The 23,692-nt window shown below is 49.8% G+C and overlaps 1 protein-coding gene across 1 annotated transcript; it reads left to right on the forward strand.

The window, feature by feature from the left end:
• Window positions 1–2,862: 2,862 nt before the first annotated feature.
• Wnt4 (Wnt family member 4) lies at window positions 2,863–12,958 on the forward strand. Its single transcript, XM_004637626.3, has 4 exons — window positions 2,863–3,098; window positions 11,064–11,195; window positions 11,278–11,420; window positions 12,072–12,958. The coding sequence occupies exons 1-4, from the start codon at window positions 2,951–2,953 to the stop codon at window positions 12,537–12,539; spliced, it is 891 nt and encodes a 296-aa protein (XP_004637683.1). The 5' UTR covers window positions 2,863–2,950; the 3' UTR covers window positions 12,540–12,958.
• The last annotated feature ends 10,734 nt before the right edge of the window (window positions 12,959–23,692 follow it).

A 23,692-nucleotide genomic window follows, 5' to 3' on the forward strand; every position in this document is an offset into this window, starting at 1 on the left:
CGTTCTTCCTTGCCAGTAGGTAAGCAGAGGGGACCTCATCAGGACCACACTATAAGCCATTCTGCAAATTTGGGAGTGGGAGGGTTGGGAAATTGAACCCTAGGCCTTCACATTGGTCCTTGTATTATTTAGTTTGAGACAAGGTCTTGCCAAGTTACACAGGCAGGACTCAAACTTGCAATCCTCCTGCCTTAGCCTCCCAAGGGCTCGTTATTACTAGTCTGCACCACCATGCCCACCTGCAAGCACTTACTGAACACCTTTTATGCACTGTACACTGCATGAGGCCTGACATGTTACACAGTAGGATGCCAGCCCCCCAACAAGGTAGCAGGGCAGATCCACAGCCAGCTACAGGGAAAAGGAGAGTTGAAGCAAAGCTGCTTGCTGCTAAGGGACTTTGCAACTCCTTGAAGGACTTTGTTTCACTTCTGTGGGCTTTGGTCTGCTTGTCCATAAACTATCGCCAGGCACCAGCTGGGCAGCAGGACAAGCCAACAGGAGTTCTGCAGCCCAAGGCCCATGACCGTGGGGTCCCGACTCTCCAGCCTGTGCTTCAGCTCTGGCCTTTAACCCACCCTCCACCTGGACAAATTCCTAGGATCGGGAAGGAAAGGCAGCCTCCCAGAAACAGAAGCTATGCCAGGTAAAGGCAGGGGCTGGCTGGCCAGTGGGCACTGCCACTGCCAGAAGCAGTTTCTCTTCTTCCTGGACACTGTCCCAGTGACTCACAGCTATGGCAGCCTAACAGCTCCCACTATACCCTGCTGTTGGTTCAGCCAGCTTCCCTACTATGCTCCAAGCCTAGGAGAGGAGTGTGTGGTACACTGGACCCATCTCTCCCCAGGTTCAATGGTAAGGACTCTGTCTACTAGCCCGGCATGGGACCAAGAGGCCTGGATACTGCCTACATCTCCCAGTAGGAAGACTACAGATTTCAACAGCAGAAATGGCCATATAGATTTACCTATTTATTGTAATAAATAAGCCTCTATGAAGAGACAGGCTTCCAGTGGGGGAAAGAACATTCTTGGGTACAGTGGGCTGGAGGCTCAGTCAGCCTCCCAGCCTGTTCCTCCTCCCAGAGAATCTCCACCCTTGAATGCCTCCCATCATCAGAGGCCAGGGCTTGGCATATCCAGATCTAGCCCTCTTGTCTGGGCACAGAGGAATCAGCCAGCTGGGGACAGGCCAGTTCTGTGCCTCCATATCAAGGGAGAATAAAGGCCCCCCACCCTGCTCCAGAAGTCCAAGCCTAGGTGACAACAGGAAAAGATCCAATGTTAGACTTAACTCCTCTCCTCCCTCCAAAGGAAACATATGGCCTCCCAAACATGAACCTGGCCCACCGCCAGTAGCTGAGCTCTTGGTGCCCCCTACAGGCCAAGAGCAACATATGGGACTGGTTCTGTAGGAGACCCCTTCCCTAGCAGCTGAAGCAGGGGCAATCAAGGGAGCAGAGGAGCCAGTCACAGCACCACCACCAGAAGCATTCTCCTCCTGCCTCTTCTTCTACCTTATCTCCACTCTCTGGCCAGGACACTACCAGTCTCTGGCAGGACCTGGTAGACATAAAATGGACTAGAGAGGGGCCTTAGGAAACTAGGAATGCAGAGAGACAATAGGCAGCTGAACTGCCTTTCTGAGACCATCTTCCTCCCACTCAGCCACCTGCTGCCAACTGTGGAGAGATCGTCCCCACTGCCAGGCTCCTAGCATGTGTCCCTTCAGCGTGGATGTGCCACCACACCCAATCTTATTCATTCCTCACAACAGCCCTCTGGGATCAAAGTCATGACTGCATCACATATGTGGAAAGCCAGATTGGACTTGACAGCCAGGGGCAAATAAGACTTGTCCAGGGACTGATGCCACAGAGAGGACAATGTTGTCCCAGAATGAGGGCCCATGGATTCAAAAGGAAAAACCATGAATGCCGTTCAAGATTGCTCTCCAGGCCAGTGGCTTTCGGAGCCGAGCCTGAGGATGGGTCCAAAGCTCAGATGCACACCAAGCCCCACCTAAAATGGGCCCAGACACCTCACTTTCCACAACCCCTGCAAGTGTTTCCAAGCACAGACAGATTTGAGAATCATCACTGTTCTAACAACATACCTGACTAACAGAACCTAGCTGCTGCCTGAACACCAGCAGGAATAGGAAGGGAGCTGAGAGCACCATTGCTGATGTCCTCAGGCTGAGGGAACCCACTCCAGCCTCTGTCAGAACTGTCAGTTCTAAGCATCAGGAGTGGTGGTGCACACCTGTAATCCCGGCACTTGAGAGGCTAAGGCAGGATCCTTGCGAGTTCAAGACCAGCCCAGACTACAAAGTGAGCTCACAGCCAGCCTGAACCGCATAAAAAACATGTTGGTTCTAGTACTTGAATCACATAAAAGAAAACTGTCACAAGGCTTTGAAGTTATCAAAATCAGGCTCAATCTTTTTCACCTCTCACTTACACACAAGGCAAATTACTTGTCTGTGCCTCTTTTCTTCTCCTTAAAAGGGGGGTTCATAGGGTTGCTGAGATTTAAGGCAATGATGCAATTAGCCCAGTCCTGATTAATCTTGGGGGGGACCCCAACTTAAGCTACTCTCATTTTACCATCAATTGTCCCATATTTTAATAGGACTATCTATGTACTTTTTGACTAAGTCACCATTCATTTGGTCATTCAGAGGCTAGTCCCTGCCTCATTTTCTCAGGCCATGTCAGACCTCACACACAGATCCCAGCCCAAGAGTAGGGGAAGCAGGCAGGACCAGTAGGCAGGGAGCAGCAACACCCAGAGCCCCAGTGTGGAAAGAGGAGGGTGAGGCACTGGGCCAGATCTGCACCGCTTCTGCCCCTGTCCTCAGGTACCTGGCCAAGCTGTCCTCAGTGGGGAGCATCTCAGAGGAGGAGACGTGCGAGAAGCTCAAAGGCCTGATCCAGAGGCAGGTGCAGATGTGCAAGAGGAACCTGGAAGTGATGGACTCAGTGCGCCGCGGCGCCCAGCTGGCCATCGAGGAATGCCAGTACCAGTTTCGGAACCGGCGATGGAACTGCTCCACACTTGATTCCTTGCCTGTCTTTGGCAAGGTCGTGACACAAGGTGAGGGGGCATACAAGGGCTGAAGGACACCGGGGATGGGTCCTGGCCAGGGAATGACACCCTCATCAATGACGAGTAGTCAAAGTCTGAAGCAGAAACAATGCTGGGCCAAAGGGGGCACTGGACAAGTTGATCAGGTGGAGGTGAACCCCAGACAGGGCCACCAAGGAGGATCCTGCTGCCTGGACTGTGCTCTAGTTCCAGGGCTTGTCTCTGGGGGGTTTGAGCAAGAACCTCCTTGTTTTACAGAGGAAAAAGAGTTCAGGCAGGGGATAATACTGAACTTCCTGGGGTTCTCAGAGCATGAGGGAACAGATTCAGACTTCAGACCAGGGCTCCCAACCCTCAGCCTAGTGTTCTTCCTTAGCTTCAGCCTTGGATACTTGAGCCCATTTCACTGATCTGCACATCTGAGGAGCTCTAAGGAGCACCTCCAGCATGGCCATCTTGGGCACACAGGCTGGTAGGGAGACAGACAAGTCAGTAACCACAGCATAATGAGAATACTGGCTGACACACCTATGGTATCAACAATGGGCCAGATACCACTTAAATGTTGAAACAAACTCATTGGCCCTTTTGTGACTCTCATAGGCTTCCACACTGCATATGAAGAAAGTGAGGCACACTTAAGTCACTTGCCCAAGATCACATAACTAGAAAGGTGCAGAGCCAGGACTTGAACCCAGGCATCCTGCTACAGGATCTGTACTCTTCTTACTCATGACACACAGGACAGGAAGTTGAACACCTCCCCTGGGTAGGGCTAGAGTTTCCCAAGAAGGTAGGCCCTCTATTGAGACCAGAAATGTGAGGGGGCACATAGAGGGGCCAGGGTGCAGAAAAGTGTTTATCGAACTGAAGGATCCTTGAGAGGCACCAGGTCAAGACTGGAAGTGTTCTCCTAGCTGCCTCTTTTTCTATTTCCTGAACATGAGACTGACACTTCCCAGCAAGCCATAGTCTACAGGGCTACAAGAATGGGTTGCCTGGGCCAACCTTTGTCTTGGCACCTAAGGGCCTGGATAGCCAGGGCTGCTAGGCTCGCGGCAAACCATTTGGATGTTGCTGGAAACGAACTGTGATAGAAATCTGGAAGCCATTCTCCTGGGAGCTGACAGGGGCCAAAACGGCATGATCAGGCTTGGCACTGCTCAACATTACTGCTCTCGGAAAGCAGCAGCGACCCAGTGAGCAGCCTGGGTAGGTTGAGCAGCCTGGCAGCAGAGAACCTCCCAGGAGGAAAGTTGTGTTGCCCAGGACCCAGTGATGCCAGGCTGATGAGGCGCAGAAGCCAGCCTTGTACAGAGCAGACCTTGACCTTAGGAACTCCCTTGTCTCTGTGGGTATTCAAGGAGTGTATTTTGGACAGATTGAATATATCCACAGGTTTCATATGCCAGGCCTGTCATAGCCCTTCTTGACCAGTTCTTACTGGGCCATTCCCTCTGAGCTCTAAGGCTCTTTGTTTATACTGGAGGGAGGGGGGAGGTCCTCTTTTTAGTAACTGTCTAAATACCATTTCAAACTTACAAAAAAGTTGCAAAAGTAGTACAAGGAATTCCTGTGTACATTGTTAGACTTATCAACTGTTTACATTTAACCCATTTTCCTATCATATATGCGTATATATGTATACATACATACACCTTTTTTTCTCAAACACCTGTGTTCTCACTGCTTCAATGTACCTTTCAGACTGAAGAGTGGTGTTTCCCTGCCTGCCTCCCACTCTTCCATCATGGAGTTCTCAGGTCAGCCAGGGTGAGGGGGACAGCTCATTTACCTGTTTCCTGGCACATGGCCAAGCCTGGCATACAGTCAGTGGATGCCATCTAATAATGGAGAGCAGGTTGGGAACAAAGACTTGAAGGTGCAAAGGTGAAGCATGTGTCAGTGCTGGCCAGAAGCCAGCAGAGTGGAGTGCCCTGCTCTCCTGCGAGCAGAAGTCTTGAAGGAACCTAGCCCTGGTCGGCTAGTTCTGGAGACCCAAGAACACTTCCCAGCCTGTGGAAGCTGCTCTGGGCTAACGCTTGTTCAAGTAATCAGTCCCCTTGGTGCTGAGATCAGGCTGGCCACAGTAGACAGGTGCTATCACATTTGAAAGACAAGTCTGAGCTCTTTCACTCACCAACCACCAACTCCCTTTTGTATCTTTGGTTCTTTTCCATAGAACAATTCTTCTGGGAACCTTAAATGGTCCCCCGTGAGCAAGAGGAAAAGGGACTTGTCCATCTCCAGACTGAGTGCAAAGCCAAGCCAGGGACTGCTGCTGAGACAGCACAGGCAAGCAGACCTTGAGCAGGTGACCTCACTTCTGAGCCACAGGGTCTGCATCTATCACATGCTAACCTTGCAGGGCTGTCATCAAGGCTCAGTGACACAATGCATAGGAACTCCTTCATATATGCCCTATCCTTGACGCAAGAAGAGCCACATGTCCTTACCAGTGGCTATCATCTCCAGCATCTGCCAGTCTGGGTCGACCTCATGTCCAACCACACTCAGAAGCTGGGGTCCTTGCAGGTGACAGCATACGTGAGCAGCCTAGCTGGGGTCATGGCCTCAGACATAGACGAGACAGGGCTAACAGATCCCACCCTGGATCAAAATAAAGGAACCTCCATCTGTTGGGGGCCTGTGGTGTGCCCTCTTGACTCAGATCATTCTTGTGATGGCTCTGAACTCGCTATGTGGTTACCATGTCCCAAGTGAGGAGGAACACTCAGGAGAGCAGAGGGTGCTACTGCACCTAGGTCCTGGACGTGCTAGCTCTCCATCATGAGATCTTGGGCAAGGTCCATACCTTCTACAAACTACAGTATCCTCCTTCCTATAAAATGAGGACACACCAGGTGTGGTGGAGCATACCTGTAATCCCAGCACTTGGGGGGCTGAGGCAGGAAGATTGCTGCAATTTCAAAACCAGCCTGGGCTACAAAGTAACTTCAAGCCCAGCCTGAACTGCATTATGAAACCTTATCTCAAAAAGACAAATTAATAATAATAAAGGACAAACCCAGACCAGCCTCCGAGGATTTCATGGGGTCCACAGATGCCTATCAAGGGCTGCCTGACTCCCACAGGGCTGGGGGCAGGGAATGGGGTCTCCTATTGCCAGCACTGCCCCAACTCCCCACCCCATGGAGGCTGCCCCTGCCTGGCCTAGAGAGAGGACAGATGGAGAGAGTGAAAGGGGCTGGGATACAGCTAGCACCTACCTGGCAAGCACAAGGTCCTGAGTTTAATTCCTGGTAAACCCCTGCCCCCCCCCCAAAAAAAAAGAGATTAGGCCAGTATATACTTTAGGACCAAGCTATGTACTGTGGACTGAAAAAACTTGCAGCAACTCGATAAAAGATGGTGTTCATGGCAGGCAAGAAAGCAGAAATACAGTTCTTGGCACAGCAGATATTAAGAGGCAGATAGGGGTGTCTCCTGCTTTACAGTACCTATACACACTGCTTATCAGTAAGCACATACTGCCTGAGTGGAAAGGTCTGAGCATGAGAGAGGTGGTGGCACTTGACAGAGGTGTACTGGGTTTCATTCAAGGTGGGCCAGCCTGAGCAAGGTAGGGGGCGTAGGAAAGGTGACTCCTCTGTCTGAGGCCCCTGTAGGCTCTGAATGCCATTAGGAGGCAGTGTGCTGTACTGACTGTAGCAAAGTAAGGTTCAAATCCAGGCCTGTGCGTTGGCCCCTTCTACACCACCTTCCTGACCATCTCAGCAGGTTGAACTTAAGTAAATGCTCCTCAGTTCTAGGTGAAGCCTCACAAAAACCTGTGCTCTCTTGGTTTTATCCTTAATACTGGTATCATGTTGGACCAGGAGTTGAGAACACTCTTTCCTTCCCAGAGACCTCTCTGGCCAGCCTTTTAATGCCATCAGAAAAAATTTTAACTCTGAGGAAGATGTACTCCAAAGACAGTCCTAACTAGGAGTTCTTGCAGGCTGCAGGGGCCACATAAACAAAAGACAAGTGGAAGATAAAACTGTCTAGCTGGGCATGGTGGCACATGCCTATAATCTCAGCACTTGGGAGGTTGAGGGAGGAAAATTGCAAAGAGTTTGAGGCTAGCCTGGGCCAGAAAGTAAGTTCAAGGCCAGCCTCAACCACAGACCAAAACCATGCCTAGAGAGGGGAGGGAAGGGGAAGGGAGAGGAGAGGGAGGGGAGAAGGAAGGGGGAGAGGAGAGGGGGAGAGCATAAACACTCCGATTCTGATAACGTAGGGCAGGCTGTCCAGTTAGAGACCCTGGAGTCCCAGAAAGACATGACAGTGGGATGAGATACGGCAACATATGAGGGCCTGGCCTAGGGAGCACTACTATCTCCATGTGACAGCTGGGGAGTCCAGAGTCAGAGGAAGGTCACATCACAAATGAGTGATGGCTTTGTCTGACCCCAAAGACTTTCCTGTTTCCCTACCCTACATTGTCTCTTAAATCTAGAGGCTTCCTCAAAATGGTTTTCCTCTCAGACCAGTCTGTCTGTCCTCTCTTCCCTTGGGCTCCCACGGCCCAGGGCATCACCAGCCCTTGGCTTCCCTGCTGGCCCAATTCAGTCACAGGCAGTTTTCCAAACACTCTTCCTTCTGAATGTTCTTCTTTCCAACATCTGGCAGACACTTGTGTGCTCCACAGAGCCCAAGAGCCCAAGAGTCAGATGGGTCTCAGTTCCAACTCCCACCTGGCCATTTGCTGCTGATAGACTCAGGCAAGCCACTGGGCTGTACATTATTTTCTTCAGAATAGGGCTAGAGAGTGCTGATTGCTAAACTGGTCATGAGCCCTGGCCAGAATGTGGAAAGGCCCTAGCATGCACTCCCTCCCAGAGAAATGGCTGCTACGAGACCTGCAGAAGTCTTCTGCATCTCCAGCCCCAGGCACCCTCAGTCCCATGAAGAGGTGATATTAAGGCTGGACCCAGAAGACTTAGAGCTGGAAATGGGATAGGGGGCTCTGGAAAGCAATCACGGTAAAAAAGCTGGATATAAGAAGAGTAAATGGCTGAGGTAGGAAGGGAGGGAGTGAGGGAGAAAAAGAAAAAGAGAAAGAAAGAAAAGAAAGGCAAGGAAGGCAAGGAGACCATAGGCTGGAGCTGGCACCTGAGAGCTCTACTTCACCCAGGCCTAAGATAAGACAAAGTGGAGATATGCACCTCATGAGGCAGCAATAGGCATAGCATCTGCCACTTCACTGGGAAATCCCTGCTCCTGTACTCCTGCACCCCAGGACCTTTTCTAGACCTGAGCAGCCTCTGGGGAAAGCAAGCCCTGTTAGTACCAGGCCGACCTGGCACCCTGGGCAGAGGTGAAGAGGTACAAGAGCCCACTGGAGCAGTAGGCTTCAGGGGCACAGCAGCATACCCACACCCTGCAGGCCAATTGCTTACCACACTCTGATTAAAACTCATGAAAGAACTGGGCTTATCCTACAGCACATGAGATTTGGGGCAGACCTAAAGGAACCCTCCTTGGCTTCATACACAAGAGTAACAAGGAAACTGAGCGCATGTATATTTCCAGAACCCAAAGACACTGTGGGTCTCAATGATTGCAAGGTGAAAGCCTGGAGCCAGGATGCCCTCCCTGAGTTCAAATTCTAGCTTCACCACCTCCTTGGCTGCGCATTGTTGAGCAACTTAGTATCTCAGTGTTTTAATCTCTAAAAGAAAGGTTAGAAGGATCTACTTCCTAGAGTTGCTGTTAAGAGTATATGAAGGAATATGAGGCTAGGCATGGTTGTGTATAACCGTATGTGCTGTTGGATAAGCCCAGTTCTTTCATGAGGTTTTAATCAAGAAGCTGAGACAGGAGGATCACTGGAGTTTTGAGACTAGCTGGACTAAAGGGAGCTCAAGGCCAGCTTGAACTGCACACCATGGTCCTATCTCAAGCCGGCAAGACAGCTTAGCAGACTAAGTGCCTACTGTGGTAAGCACGGGGACCAGGGTTTGATCCCTGGTCCCACATGCCACACCAGCCCTGCCGCTGGGGTGCGCTGAGCCAGTGATCAAGTCCAGGAGTGGTGGAGCACACCTGTAATTCCAGCACCGCGGAGGCTGAAAACAGGAGGATCACTACAAGTCCAAGCTGCAAAGTGCAACCCGTACCAAATACTGTAAATGGGGGAAAAATCCTCTCTCAAAGACCAAAGCAGGTGAAGTGTGTAGTGTACATAGTAAGTTCTCTATGACCTTTAGCTTTTATTACCTTCCCACCAGTTTCTTCCTTTAGGGCTACTCACAAGCTTACAATATGGTATCCGTGCTACCCTGAGGGCAGGGCAAAAGGAACCTGGAGTCCCAGCCAATGGATGCTGGTTCAGAGAATGCAGCACCCATCTCCCTGAGCAACCACACAGGGAGGCCTGCATCCCAAGGACCACGAACACTTAGGAGTTGAGGTCAGCCCAGAGGTGGGGTTGGACCAGGAGTTGCCTGAGAGCCAAAAGAATCACAGGAGAAAGGTGCACAAAAGGCCAAGGGCTTAAGTCCCATCATCTCCACCTCCTGCTCCAATTTCCCTTCCCCTTTGGTCTTTGGGGCAAAGATTTGTACTGGTTCAGGCCTGGAAATACCAGAAATACCAAGAACTGAAGTCGGCTCTCTTTGGGCAGCCACAGCATAAAACCAACCAACATGATCCTGCTATTAACCTCAATTAACTTGGAAAAGATTCCATCTTAGGCTGTCAAGGCTCCACTGAGCCAGCCAATACCCCCCAATGCTGGCCCAAAATGTGAAAGCCAGGGCAGAGTGGACAGTGGAGAGGGTGGTATGGGCACCCCCAGTTCAATGGCTAGCCAAGAACAGGCCATCCTGAGTGGTCGAGGCTGAGTTCCTGCCTACCTAAGCACTGAGCTGCTTCTGCCTCTGTATTTAGACACAAGGACACAGGAGGTGATTGTTTCTGACCACGGTGACTGCTCCCTGAGGCAGCTGGGAATACAGACCTGGGTGTCGCAGAGGTAACAGCCAACCACAGGGCCAAAGCCTGCCCCACCACTCTTGTGGATACAGACCCTTTAGCCAGAGACAGAAGGACAGTCACAGCACACAGAGGGCCTCAGAGCCTAGAAGAGGAGCAGAGCCTACTGTTTGGTCACACACCCAACCAGCGGAGTGCACTCTACTCACATACTACCCCACCTCACCCCCAGAAAGACATTTCATTGCAGCTTCATCCCAGGCACAGCTCCTAGGATAAAAACATCCATTCAGGCAAGGAGGAGGGCTGGCACCAAAATAGAATTGCAGAGCAGTCATGGGCAGAGGCAGGCAGACCTTACTGGAGTCCTGGTCTTATAGATTCCTGACTGTATAACTAGAACTAAACCCTTCTACTCCTCAGTGAGATAGGTACAGATAAAGTTGATAGGGGTAAAGGGCACCCCAATTATCAGTGGGAGGGGTTAAGTGCCAGAACTGTTGTTTTTATGGTTTAAAGTCACAAGAAGGCAAGAAATATTAGCAATGACCCCAGCCTCGAGGACAAGCCTGGCTAGGTCACAGGGGCACCTGATCAAAGCCCCCAAAGAACCACCTGAGGAGCAGGCCTAAAAGGGAGCCAGATTTGGGGTTGCACATTTCTGTAGCATTGGTAAATAAGCTCACCTCACCAAAGTGATTTCATATAAAGTACCACGAGCATCATTCATCTTCAGTGGAGCATGTGAGAATAACCCATGGGAACTGAGAGCACAGGCCCGGAGGCCAAGCCATCTGCAGGCTCAGCCACATGCTCCATAACAAAAGACTTCATCTCTCTAAAATGGGGCAACAGGACTTGCCTGATGGCTGGGAGGACAAGCTGGTCCGCACAAAAAGTGGGCATTGCTGGAGTCACAGTGAGATCCATTCCACTGTGTTTGGCACACTCCTTCTTTGCCTTCAACACCCAGCAGGCCCTTGTGCCATACTTCTCCACAAAGGACCCAGTCCTACCCTCTGTCTCCCACAGGGACTCGGGAAGCGGCCTTTGTGTACGCCATCTCTTCAGCAGGTGTGGCCTTTGCAGTAACACGGGCATGCAGCAGCGGGGAGCTGGAAAAGTGTGGCTGTGACCGGACAGTACATGGGGTCAGCCCTCAGGGTAAGAGCAGGAGTGGTTAGAAGGGAGGGCAGGGTCCTGGCGCACACCCACTGTGACCCTCTCTTTGTTCTCTGCACCTCAGGCTTCCAGTGGTCAGGATGCTCAGACAACATCGCCTATGGCGTAGCCTTCTCACAGTCATTTGTGGATGTGCGGGAGAGAAGCAAAGGGGCCTCGTCCAGCCGGGCCCTCATGAACCTCCACAACAACGAGGCTGGAAGGAAGGTAGTGTGCACCACCCCCAGCCCTCAGCACCAAGGAATGGGCAGCAAACGGGGTCCCTGAAATACCCCTCCCACATAGCCCTCAGGAAGTATCATTTGGCTCTTACCAGAACCACACATCTCCCTAGGTTTTTAAGGTATAGAACAGGACAGGGTCGGACACAAGTATAACACAGCCAGCATACATAGTCCCATCTATACATGTGTACATGTGTGCACACGCCCAGCCCCCTGTAATACATCTCAAACAAGCAGCAGAGCTGGGATCTGACCATCACCCATAAGTCATGTGCTTTACTGTGACACCATCTGCCTTCTCAATGCTTAGTCCTGAGGTTCCTGTGAAGATTAAGTGCAGAGGATTTCTCCTCATCATGGCACCTCTCACTCACTGTTGCATGTAACACTGCCCCTTAGTGGCAGGTCTTTTAAGTGCCCAAGTGCCAGCACAGCATCTTGTTTATCTGTTCCCAGCACTGCCCACTAGCCAGCACAGCATATAGTAGGTGCTTAATACAGAGGAAGCATGACAGTGAACACTTCTGACTCTGCAGCATGAGCACCCAGGGACCCAATTCTGATGTCTACCCCGCAACCCAGGAGCTCTTCTGCAAGTTCCACTGACAGCAGCTCTCCCCACCCCTCCCCACAGGCCATCCTGTCCCACATGCGGGTAGAGTGCAAGTGCCACGGGGTGTCAGGCTCCTGTGAGGTAAAGACGTGCTGGCGAGCTGTGCCACCCTTCCGCCAGGTGGGCCACGCACTGAAAGAGAAATTCGACGGTGCCACTGAGGTGGAGCCACGCCGTGTGGGCTCCTCCAGGGCACTGGTACCACGCAATGCGCAGTTCAAGCCACATACAGACGAGGACTTGGTATACTTGGAGCCCAGCCCAGATTTCTGTGAGCAGGACATACGCAGCGGCGTGCTGGGCACAAGAGGCCGCACATGCAACAAGACATCCAAGGCCATCGATGGCTGTGAGCTGCTGTGCTGTGGCCGTGGCTTCCACACAGCTCAGGTAGAGCTGGCTGAACGCTGCAGCTGCAAATTCCACTGGTGCTGCTTCGTCAAGTGCCGGCAATGCCAGCGGCTTGTAGAGTTGCACACATGCCGGTGACTGCACACAGCCTGTGCCAGCAACCACCTAAGTGGCCCAGGGAAGGCCAGTAACTTAAACAGTCTCCTACCATCTACTCCCAAGAGATACTGGTTGTATTTTTTGTTTTGGTTTGGTTTTTGGGTCCTCATGTTATTTATTGCCAAAACCAGGCAGGCAACCCCAAGGGCACTAACTGGGGCTTCCCCAAAGCCTGAGCCTTTGTGGCTGCCACTGACCAAAGGGCCTTAGCTCATGCCTCTGGCTATTCACAGACGATCATAGCTGACCACTCATTTGTTATCTGTGTCCATTTTTCTACTTTCAAATGTGGGTAATAAGCAGCTACAGGGCTACTGATACTGCCATCTAGGGAAACAGGTAACTAACTTATGGCAGGGAAAGTATAATCTTGATGAAAATCACATGCCTAGAAAAAAGAGCTCACTGTCTTCACCCCACATTTACACAGGGGGCCATGGCAACTTGAGCCTGTAGCCTTATCGCCCACTTGTGGAAAAATGGGCAGTTACCAGGGCAAAGAGAAAGGGTTCATTTCAGCCCTCACATGGGCAGCTATATGTTCAACCTCCGTGAGGCCTTCCAAGCAGGAAGTACAGGTGACGTTCAGACAAGAAATGGCCACACCACAGTCCTGCCCTGGAGCCTAGCCTGCCCTAGCCTGACCCCTCTGGAGGGGAAACTCCCTACCCTAGTCCCTCCTGGGCAGGAGGTTTGGGCCACTATCCTTGATTAGATCCCAGCCTAAGCCTTTGCAGTCATGCCCCTGTGTGCATCACCCCACAGGGCTGTCTTCTCATTAAAAATGAAAATGGAAATCTCAAAACTTGGTACCACAGGACAGGGCCATTCAAGGAAAATCCTCATCTCACTAAAAAGTTAGCAAATACTGAGTTCCAGGCCCTGCACTGAGGCATTTGCTGGCCCATCTGCCACTCCTTCTTGGCTCCTGTATCCAAAAGCACAGACACTGTAGATCTCCTTGGGTCTGTTCTGTGGGAACAGGGCTCTGGGCTAGAAGAAAATGGACAAGGAAGCAGCAGGAGCCAGAGACCACAGGCTGGGCTGGAGCCCATGTGATGGCTGAGGAAGAGCAGGCTCTAAGGCAGAGCTGAACGGCTGACTAGTGAGGTCTCAACAGCTGAGCTTCTACACCTCCAGGAGCTCCAGGTACCACAAGTACTACAAAAGATTTCCCAAGAGACAGCACTAGCAGCGCAGGCCTGATCCTATGCATCAGCAAAAACAGGTACCCACCCCAGACTTCCCTGAACAAGACACGCCAAGGCTCAACTGCTTCTCTATTGGGCTCCCAACCTCCAAAAGAACTGTTAACTTGGTCTCTAAACAACCCCCACAGTGCAGCTCTGGGCTACAGGTCTGAGGGCTTGAGCTCAGGGGGAAATCCCCATTTGGTCTAACCTCTTGTATCCTGGAATCAGTGTCTGAATATGAAGTCCCAGATTTGGCACAGGGGCTCAGGCCTACAGAAACTCTCCTCTAAGCCCTGTGTTTTATGCCTTCTGGTGTTGACTGTCATGAAGAGGGTCAACACCCTTGGTCCTCAGCCAAGCTCTGCTCAATGTCCATCCAAAGAGGCCAAAACCAAGTGAGATGCTGTAGCCACATTCAAATGGGATAATCTTGGGACAGGCTGGCTCTGATGTGGATGAAAGCTGAGCTGACCAAGGGTCCCCACAGCTGCCCAGCTGGGTCTATTACTCCTCTAGTGGACTTGGTTCAACTGTCTGCTCCATGCCAGGGAAAACACTATCCCTCACTGGCAGAGCCAGACCCAAACAAGTGACCACTGGAGACCACCCCCTCCAGAAGCAGAGTTGAGCCACTTTCCCCCACCCAGAGGTGCAGTCCAAGCTGCTTAGTGGTTTGATGGGCACTGGCCTACGAAATAGGGAGAAGCTGTATGACTAATCACAGATTTCACAGTCCCACCTGCCAGGGAGATCCCCAAAGCAGATCAATACTCCTGGGGTTCTGAAGGTTGTAGGGCCTAAGGCAATCACACCACATTCAAGGAACCAAAGCCAAGACCTATTGGTATATCTAGTACTGCCAACTCCAAAGAAATCCACAGCCACAGGAAAAAGAAGCTCCATGCCCAACTACAAACTATCCTAAATTAAAAAAAGAAAAACTGGCAAAATTGTGACACAGCCCATCCCCTCTTGCTGCACACAGGTCTGGAAACTGGCCAGAACTGCTCCCCACTGTTCCTGTCCCAAGGCAAAAGTGAGGTCTTCTGAGGCCTATGGCTGGAAAAAAACTCCAGCTCTGGATGCTGCTACCCATTCTACTGCCCCATTCCATCTGCCAATTTTTATACTAGGCTTCTTGCCACTGTGACATCCCTAAGACATAGTCTGATGCACGATAAAGTGATTATTTCTATATCTGGCAATTGTGACAGTAACCGTTCTTTTAAAAAACAGATTAGGAAGAGAGACTTGGGAAAGGACATAAGAAAAGCAAGTAAACACCAAATGTTATAAGATACAAGAGCCCCCTTTGCCTTTGGTTCTTCTGAAGAGCATGTTTAAGGCCCAGAGCTGTCTCTGAAGTACACTAACACATAGTGGTTCTATCTCCCCACGGCCAACTATTTAAACCTTAGGCTGAATAAGGTGATCAAAACTTTAATGAGTATGGGGAGGAGGATGTGATAAATGGGTGCAGACACAGGTAGTAGGGGACAATGGAACTTAGCTCCTCAAATTGGACAAAGGATCTAAGGCCTGTGGCCAGAAGCAGACTCCAGATTAGAACTAGTCAGGATCCAGAGTGGAATCAAGAACTTCATACAACCCATGTAAAAAGCCTCAGTCCATGAGGCTCCCTGCTGTTAAGGACACCTAATGGCTCCTCAGGATCCCCCATTCAGCTGATGAAATCTTCATCCTTACCAAAGGAGCCCAATCCTGTCCTTCACCTGTTCTGAAGCAAGTGAGAAGACTACAGAAAACCTGGAAAGTTAGGTTTGGCTTAGGGTTAGGTAAAGGGCTGAAGGAAAGTGCTTTAAGGACAGCAGGGTTTTGGGAAGAACTGGATGTGTGTGGCCTGAGGCAGGGATGGTAAAGAAAATCCTCAAATGAAGGTAGAAGGCAGAAGAGGAACTGGGGTTATAGCAAATCTGAGACAGAGGAACAAGAAATCAGTATGTCCAGGACCAGTCATTTTCTAAAATTATAAAAAGGTCCCAGATTTTGAAACCAAACAAGCTGTGCTTGGATCCCACCAAGATCAGTTCTTTACACAGAACCTCAGATAATTCACTGTCTTCTCTGAGACTCATTCCCAGACCCATAATGTGGGACTGCCCCGCAACCACCACACACATCAAATGGGGTTAAATAATAGAATCCATTTCTTGGGTATACTAACCAAGGCTTAGTATATAAAGCTCAACAAATGGCAACTCTTGTTATGAATATTCCTTTCCCAGAAACAATGGAGATAGTTAAGGTAGTTGGAAGATTAAGGGGCTGAAGGAGGGAATGAAATAAGAGAAAGGAACAATATGGAACAGGTTAGGGGCTAAGGCAGGTGCCCTGAACTTGACCCCATCCTGGAGATCTGAAGCAGAAGATCTCTGTAAGCAGAGAACTTGCAGGGGAGCAAGACAAAGCTTCCTCTCGGCACCAGCTGTAGAGACTGTGCTGAGGTTACACTATGGGCAATAAGCAGGATGAGACCATGGAGCTGGAGAAAAGGAACACACAGTCAGAAGTGGAGGTGGGGGTAAAAAAACAAGTGGAGGCAGAAGCCAAGAAATTCATGATGGGCTTGGGGCAGACCCTAAGGGTTCAACCTGTGGAATGGAAAGCTTTCAGCCCCCAGGCTAGGTCAGCTGGCAGAGAGGCTGTGTCCAGACTCCATTCTGTACAGCTGCTACCCTCTGAGCTCAGAGAGATTAAAAAAAAAAAAAAAATGCAGTGATTAAAGTGGACCACTACCACCACCACCACCATGCCATGTGCTTTGCCTCTTCCTGACAAGAAGCAGTTACCAGAAAGTACAGGGGCACCAGAGGCAGACTTAAGGTCATACAGGAGCCAACTAAGGGCAAGGACAGAGGACAACAGGGTAGAAGGGAAGTGAAGGAACAGGGCAATGGGTCAGAAGCTGAAACTTGAGTGAGGAAAAGGTAGAGGAAAGGAAAGACAGGAATATAGGGAGAAGACAAAAGAGAAAATGCTAAAGCTGAGGTTAGCCCAGCAGCATCCTAATAAGAGGATAAAGTGCCGAGATTCAGAAAGCATCTGATGGGAGTAGGTGGGTGTCAACTACAGATGTGAGAGAGGGGTATGGAACGTGCCTGGCCCGGCCCAGGTGATGACTACATAGGCATCTCTCCCATTTCTTCATGAGCTGCCAGTTCTGGTGACCCCTGCCCAAATCTTGAGGGTCTAGACTAAACAGGTACTGACGGGAGAAAGGGGGCCCTTCCAAGTCAGGCCCCCAAGGTTGGCACAGTGCCTGCTGAGGGAGGAGGGGACTAGAGACCCAGTCCTTGTCAGCATCCCCAACCAACACTTCAGAGGCAATTAGCAGCCCAGCTGAGCTAATCCCCCGCCTGGCTAAGCCAACACAAACAGGACCGAGCCGGGTACACACTCGCCTCCCTGTTTGCTGAAGGGCCCGGTGGTCCGCCAAGAACAACACCAGTAACCCAGGGCCTTCTCTAGGTTAAGAGTGGGACCAGGGCTTGCTGAAGAGCTGACAATGCCTGATAGAGCATACTCTGGACAGGCGCCCTAGCTGCCCCAGAAAAGCAGCTACTATTTCCAAACTATGGGCCAGTGGGAAAAGAAAGCTAGACATAAGGAGCCATGTATTGATTCAGCACACATTCCCACCTCCACCACACCACCTGTGAGAGAAGGTCTTGCTACTTTGGCCAGCCCAGCTGAGGCAGGAAAGGTAGGCATTCTGGTCAGAGCCCAAGGACACAGGATCCATGCTGGATGTGGGAGCCAAGAGGTAATTCAAACCTTGCTCTTGCCCTCAAAGAGCTTACAGTTAGTTTAGTGAGAAAAGCGATAAAGCATAATACACGAGAACAGGGTCAGAATCTAGCCCCAATTAAACTTAGCAAAGCTGTAGTAGAGCCTCCAAGCAGAAAAGGCAAAAGGGACCCAGGAGAAGAAACAAACCAAGGCCCACAGACTGACAAATGAGGTAGATGACAACAAAGGAAGGATCTAGGAAAGTTTTGCCACAAAACAATACTAGACCAAGAAGTAGAGAACCAGGCTACCCTTCTCAAGTACCTCTACTCCTGAATTCCAGACCAATCCTACCTTCATTAGCCCTGGGCCTAGGGGTATCTTCTTTTAGAACATAACTCTCCACACTCAATTGGTCCCTCATCTACCGAGATTCCTTTCTCCTCAATCTTTTAAGTCCTCACAGTTCTCCTGCCAAGAACAAAGGCCACAAATAAACTTTGCAGTAGCACTTTGGTTCTCTAGAGCTTCCACACCCAGGGAAGCACCAGTCATGGCCTCCCTGTGTGGGACACTGTTCATCAACTGTGCTCAGCACCACCACCATTTACAGAAGACCTCACTGATCACAACCTGTATCAGCATGATCTCATGCCACAGGTACCAGCAAGTAACTGAACATAAATATTCCCCTTAGGTTAACTAAGAGGCAGATACGTGGTTTATCTATACCTCAGAGATGAGACTGAGCCCCACAGAAAATAAGAGACACCCCCAGGGCTTTAGGCTTCTAGTCAGATGCAGTTGTTACTAGTGCCCTTCCCTATTCCACAAGCTCCACCCTCACCCACTGCCAGCCTAGACTTTGGTGCTGTCTGGCCAGAGAGCCACAGAGCCCTGAGCCTACCTTTTCCTCATAAAATAATATCATCTGTCCCTGGCTGAGCTGAGCTGCATTCTGACATGCTTCTGAGACATACACTTTATTCGCCAGCTTTCTCTTTAGGCCCAAAGTGTGAGGAATTGGAATTTACTACCAGGGCCGACAAACACAGCAGGAAACAGTAGCCCTCCCCACCACCCTGCTGCAGTTGGTATGACAGAAGCCTTCAGGTCCAGATCTAAGCCTGACAGATGGGCTGTCAGGTTCCTGCTTACAGCAAGAAGAGGCTGACAACCCATGGTTCAAACTCCTGGTCTGCTTCACACCTGACTGTAAAACATTTAGCCTGGACCAAGGTATACATGAGATGATAACCCCTTTTCCCCTTCAGTTCAGCCTACCAACAGGGAAGTCATTTTTTAAAGGTATTTTACCAGACACTGGGAAAAAAAACAAAAAAAAACCAAGATCACAAACACACAGAAACATGCAGTTTCCTACACAGGAGTTTAACCCAATCAAAACCCTATAGAAGCATCTCCCACCTCCCTAACCCTTGGGCAGCCTCCTTCTCTCACTGGGGCCTCTGGGGTCTCATTCTAACTCCACTGCTGACAGCCTGTAAAATCTAAAGCAAGTCAATAAACTTCTCAATCTTGTCTGTGAAGCAGAGATAAAGAAAACATAGAGCCAGAACTGGACTACTCAGCTCTACACAGCTCACCACCCTCACCCACCTCCACCAATCTGGCTATGGGAAGATTGGGTGAAACACTGCTATGGACATTCTCTGTGGATTCAGAAGCACAGTCAGGGAAGCTGATGGTAGTCACTGGCCAATAGCTGCCTTTCCCTTAAGGCTGAGAAGTGTGTTTTGGGATATAGAAACTATAGGTTCCTGGTGCAGGTTTAGCTCACATGAGGGTTTGCTGGGTCGCTTTTCTCCTTGGAGTCCTTCTATCCCTCTTCCTCCCAGCATGTCTTGCAGAATGGGCCTCCACCTCCCACCCCCTTCTTGGACAGCAGCTGGAGCCACCTGGAAAGTTTCAGGAATGGCTGATGGTTATCATAGTCAGGACAGGGCGAGTGGCTACCCCTCAGATTTATCATGTAGCTGGAATGGATCCACAGAAGTGACCAAAAGGATGCAGGACTGCTGCTATGAACTCAGACTGCCTCAATCTGGAAAGAGAAAGGCTGTCAGGGCAGTTAAGCAATGCAAATAAGAAGGGGTATGAAGAGGGAACCTTAAGACTTGTTCTTCAAAAGAACAAGCATGGGTATTGCAGAACCCTGAAAGCTAATGTTATCCAAATTTGGATGGGAACCCCTACCCCTCCCTGGTTGGGTGATCTCAGATGAGTTAACCTCTACGAGTCTCAGCCACCCCATATGTATTATCTCAGAAGGTTACCATAACAATTGAGCCATGATAATGTGTCTCAGAAATAGCCCCCTCTCCCATTCCTTTCATTTCTGACCTGGGTATTCTCCCCTCCCTCCTGGGCCAAAACTATATGAGAACACTTCACATACATGCACACCAACCTGTTCTGTTCCTCTCAGAACCTAGGATATGTTCAACATGACATGATTCCTGGTGCAAACTGCTCACGTTTCAATTACAGCAGCAGATCCCCTCAGTCTTGACAGGACTCCAGCATGAGCAGCAGCAAGAAGGAATGGCAGGTGGCTCCCCTCTTATATATTGTGTACACCTCTCCCTGAAGAGGCAATATTTCTGGACAGGCAACAGGGTTTCAACTCATAGTCCCTTTCTGTAAGTCACAAAACCCTGCCTTGTTCATTCCACCTGACATTTCAAAATAAATTGTGTAACTAAGACCAAATCTGAGTGATTTTTAAAACTGTACACATCTGTCCACCAGGTATTCCATTACTCTCCCCAAGAGAGTCTAGTAATTAAAAGCTCTGGAGTCAAAATAAACCCAACTCTACTACTTCCTAGCTGTGTACCTTGGCCAAGTCATTTCACCCACTTCCTCAGTTACAAACTAGAAATGATAAGAACAGGTGGTAGAGAGATAGCCCAGTGGCTTAAGCGCCTGCCTGACAAGCACAAGTTCCTGAGTTCGATCCCTGGTACAAAAAAATAAGTAAGCAAGTAAAATAAACTTTTAGGGGGGAAAAAAAGCCAATTCCGTGTCATATCAATATAAACATGCACAGTACTTCACACAATGGTCACTCATCCAGGCCCCGGGCCACGAGCTATATGACCTTTGTGAACATGAAAGAACGCTCCTGTCTCCACCCCAATCCTGAGCATTCTGATCCAGCAGTTGTTTTAAGTGGACTCCCCAACTTTAAGCAGAAGACACACTTGACAGCAAAAGCGTTAGTGCCCTTTTCAGGCTTGTTTCCCTCAGGAACATCCACATCCTGCACACACACTAGTGCTTACATATCTGTATTTCCCCCGTCCCCAAACTGCGAGCTTCTAAAGAGCGACATCTGGACTTCTATTCATATGAGGGTCTGGGAAGTAGTTAGGAAACACTGAATAAAGGTCACATGAACTGATAAGGCATGCACCCTAAGGGGGAAAAAAGCAACACAACCATCTATGAGGACTGCATAGATACCAAAAAAAACCCCTCAAAAAAGGGGAGCATAAGAGTAGGTTCTGATCCTTTAAAATTCCAAAATTCTGGGGCCAGGGAGATGGCTCAGTAGAATAAGCACTTCCCTGGCAAGCGCAAGGGCCTGAGTTCAATCACTGGTTCAGAAAAAAAAGCAAAACACTGCAGCTCTGTAGCTGTTCCCCTAGACCCTTCCTTCTCTAGAATAAAGGAGTCTGGGAAATGGGTTAAGCGATCTCCTACTACTGTCCCTGTATTTCAGCACCAACTAGTTCCCCTTTCTGGGCCCCAAAGAAGAGCCTTGGCCTGTGTCTTTGACCCCTGGTGCCGCACAGGGTCTCCTTGAAGGACTAGCCCACACAGCTTGGTTACAAATGGTGCCCTGGACAGCCATCTGACCTACTGTCTCCTGGTCTCTCATCTCCAAGTCATTGCTCATCTCCTGAAGCTTTAGCCAAAGACAACAGTGTGGGCCACTCCTCCAGAGCCCAGAGTGGAAGGCTCCTCGGCACCTGGGAGCAGCTGGACACTGGAGCTCAAGGACACAGCATGGCCGGTCTCCCCACCCTAGGCCGACTGCAGCTGTAAACAAGCAGCTCAGTGGCTCCCTGCAGCTGCTCCCAAAAGGAAGAGAAACAAGCTAGCACCAAGGCAGTCCACAGCACATAAATGAGAACTGAACCAATGGGGCCTGGTCTAAAAAAGGTGGTTCGTGGGTGCCACCTGGCTTACACCGACAGCCCTGCCCAAAGCTTTAGATGGGATCACTAATACCTAGGACTGCTGCCCTGGGCCAGGCTGCTGGGACTTCAAGAGCCAGGGGCCCCGTATCAAACTGCTGCAGGCCTGTTTTATAAGTTGGCAAGGAGAATGTGCTTACTGGGGTGGAGATGCCTGGATGCTGTGCTGTTGTGCGTGATCCTGTTTGCTATAAAACAGCCAGACATTCCTAGGACCTGGAATCACGCCGAGGCCATGGAGCTAGCCTTCCCAGCCATATATCTCCAGGCGGGGGACAGGCCTGAGACATCTGAGATAATAAAGACATGATTGTCTCAGCCCTGGGGCTTGTCTCCCCTTTGTCTCAGGGCTAAGCAGCCAGTAAGAAGTTTAAAGACATCCTCCCCCTTCTCCTGGGAAAGCACAAATTCATCAGATTCTATAGCTCCTTGGGTAGGCTTCCCAAGATCCAGGCCTGGGCTGGGATATCTGCTCTCAGCTCACCCTAGTACAAGGCAGTCAAGGGCCTGCTAGTAAGAGCATACAAGAAAGACCTTGGTTAACCATACACAAACTATTTAAATTTAGGTATGAAGAATGTAAAACTCTGAGACATCAATGGACCTCTCCAAAGTCAGTCATACCTATTAGATGACACAGAGGGGTTAGAAACCTGGGTCTACTATATCCCAAAGGCTACAACTTCTGAAATGATACTAAATCTTTTTCCTCAGTCTTCTTCATCCCTAACTCCCACTTTCTCATTCTCAAAGGAAGCAAGCTTTCTTCCCTTTAACATCTGAAGGAAGAGAATTCAAAGTAAGGAAGCAAAGGCCTAGGTTCCTCAATCTGGAAGCCAAAGCAACAACTGCCAGCCTGGTCTTCTCAGTCATGTCTGCCCCAGTCTGCCCAAGTGATAGCAACAGCCTGCCATCAGTTGTGCAGCACCATGGAGCAAATACACGGTTACAGGGAAGTCTAAGGATAAGCCAGGACCCCTTTATGAATTAGTGGCATGCTGGTCCTAGCCCCCTTGCCCTTAGAACCCACTGGCTGCTCCAACCTATGAAATCTTGTACAAGGTCAACTCTAAACCAGTTTTCTCATTTGTAAAATAAAAACAACTCTCCACTAGCCTCATGGGCCTCAATGCAGATGACCATGAGAGCACCTTATCATAACTTTATAAACAGATGATATTATGACCATGGTGCTTTCCCTGTTGGTTTCCCTTACATTCCTGACATGTTTCTCCCTTTCTTTTCTTGAAACACCTCAACTCACTATGTGCTCAACATCATACTGGATTCAAGGAGAAGCTCAAACATCAGTTAAGAAAAGCTGAGAGACACAGTAAGATCATCATACTATGTGAGCCCAGAGACAGCTGGTTCCCAGTATACCCAGAACTAAAGAGGCACAGGAATGGCCAGGGCCTATTTATTTTCCATTTAAGGTTCAGGCCTGCTCAGCTTGGTAGCAGAACCTCAGTACGAGAGGCTTACCTAGTCCCCCAAATTCAGTCATTTATTAAGTGACCACATGATCTCTCCAGGCTACTTGCAGCCAGGACCTTACCAATCTTCCTCCAGCTCATTTGCTTTCCCATCCTCTACTCACAAATCTTTGTGACCTGGGGGCCTCACTCTATCAGACACAAGTGAGAAGCTAAACTACAGGATCCTTCCTGAATGACCCAAAAGCACATCCCATTTACTTCCCCATTCTGGCCATCTTGGCTTAAAAACAATGAGAGAATGTGGACAGCATATACTCTATAATGTCTTAAAGGAGTTCTTTGATAGCACACATTCCAACCAACCTGAACTTCTCTACAGCCCTGAAATAAACCAATTTCCTACTTCACATACAGAAGTCTTTACTATTCCTCTGATAGCCTAAATCTGATTGTACTCCTAAGCATAGAACATGTCTGTCTACAACAGAAAATGGCTTGGTCTACAAGCTCCCTATAGACAAAGT

The sequence above is a fragment of the Octodon degus genome, unplaced genomic scaffold (genome assembly GCF_000260255.1).
Source record: "Octodon degus isolate 3935 unplaced genomic scaffold, OctDeg1.0 scaffold00092, whole genome shotgun sequence".
Taxonomy (NCBI): domain Eukaryota; kingdom Metazoa; phylum Chordata; class Mammalia; order Rodentia; family Octodontidae; genus Octodon; species Octodon degus.

Bases quoted from the DNA above. Each gene is read 5' to 3' on its own strand.
- Wnt4 (XM_004637626.3), top strand. From the start codon at position 2,951: ATGTGCAAGAGGAACCTGGAAGTGATGGACTCAGTGCGCCGCGGCGCC. The intron at 11,196-11,277 runs GTAAGAGCAGGA...TCTGCACCTCAG, and splicing joins ACATGGGGTCAGCCCTCAGG to GCTTCCAGTGGTCAGGATGC. The intron at 11,421-12,071 runs GTAGTGTGCACC...CCCTCCCCACAG, and splicing joins ACAACGAGGCTGGAAGGAAG to GCCATCCTGTCCCACATGCG.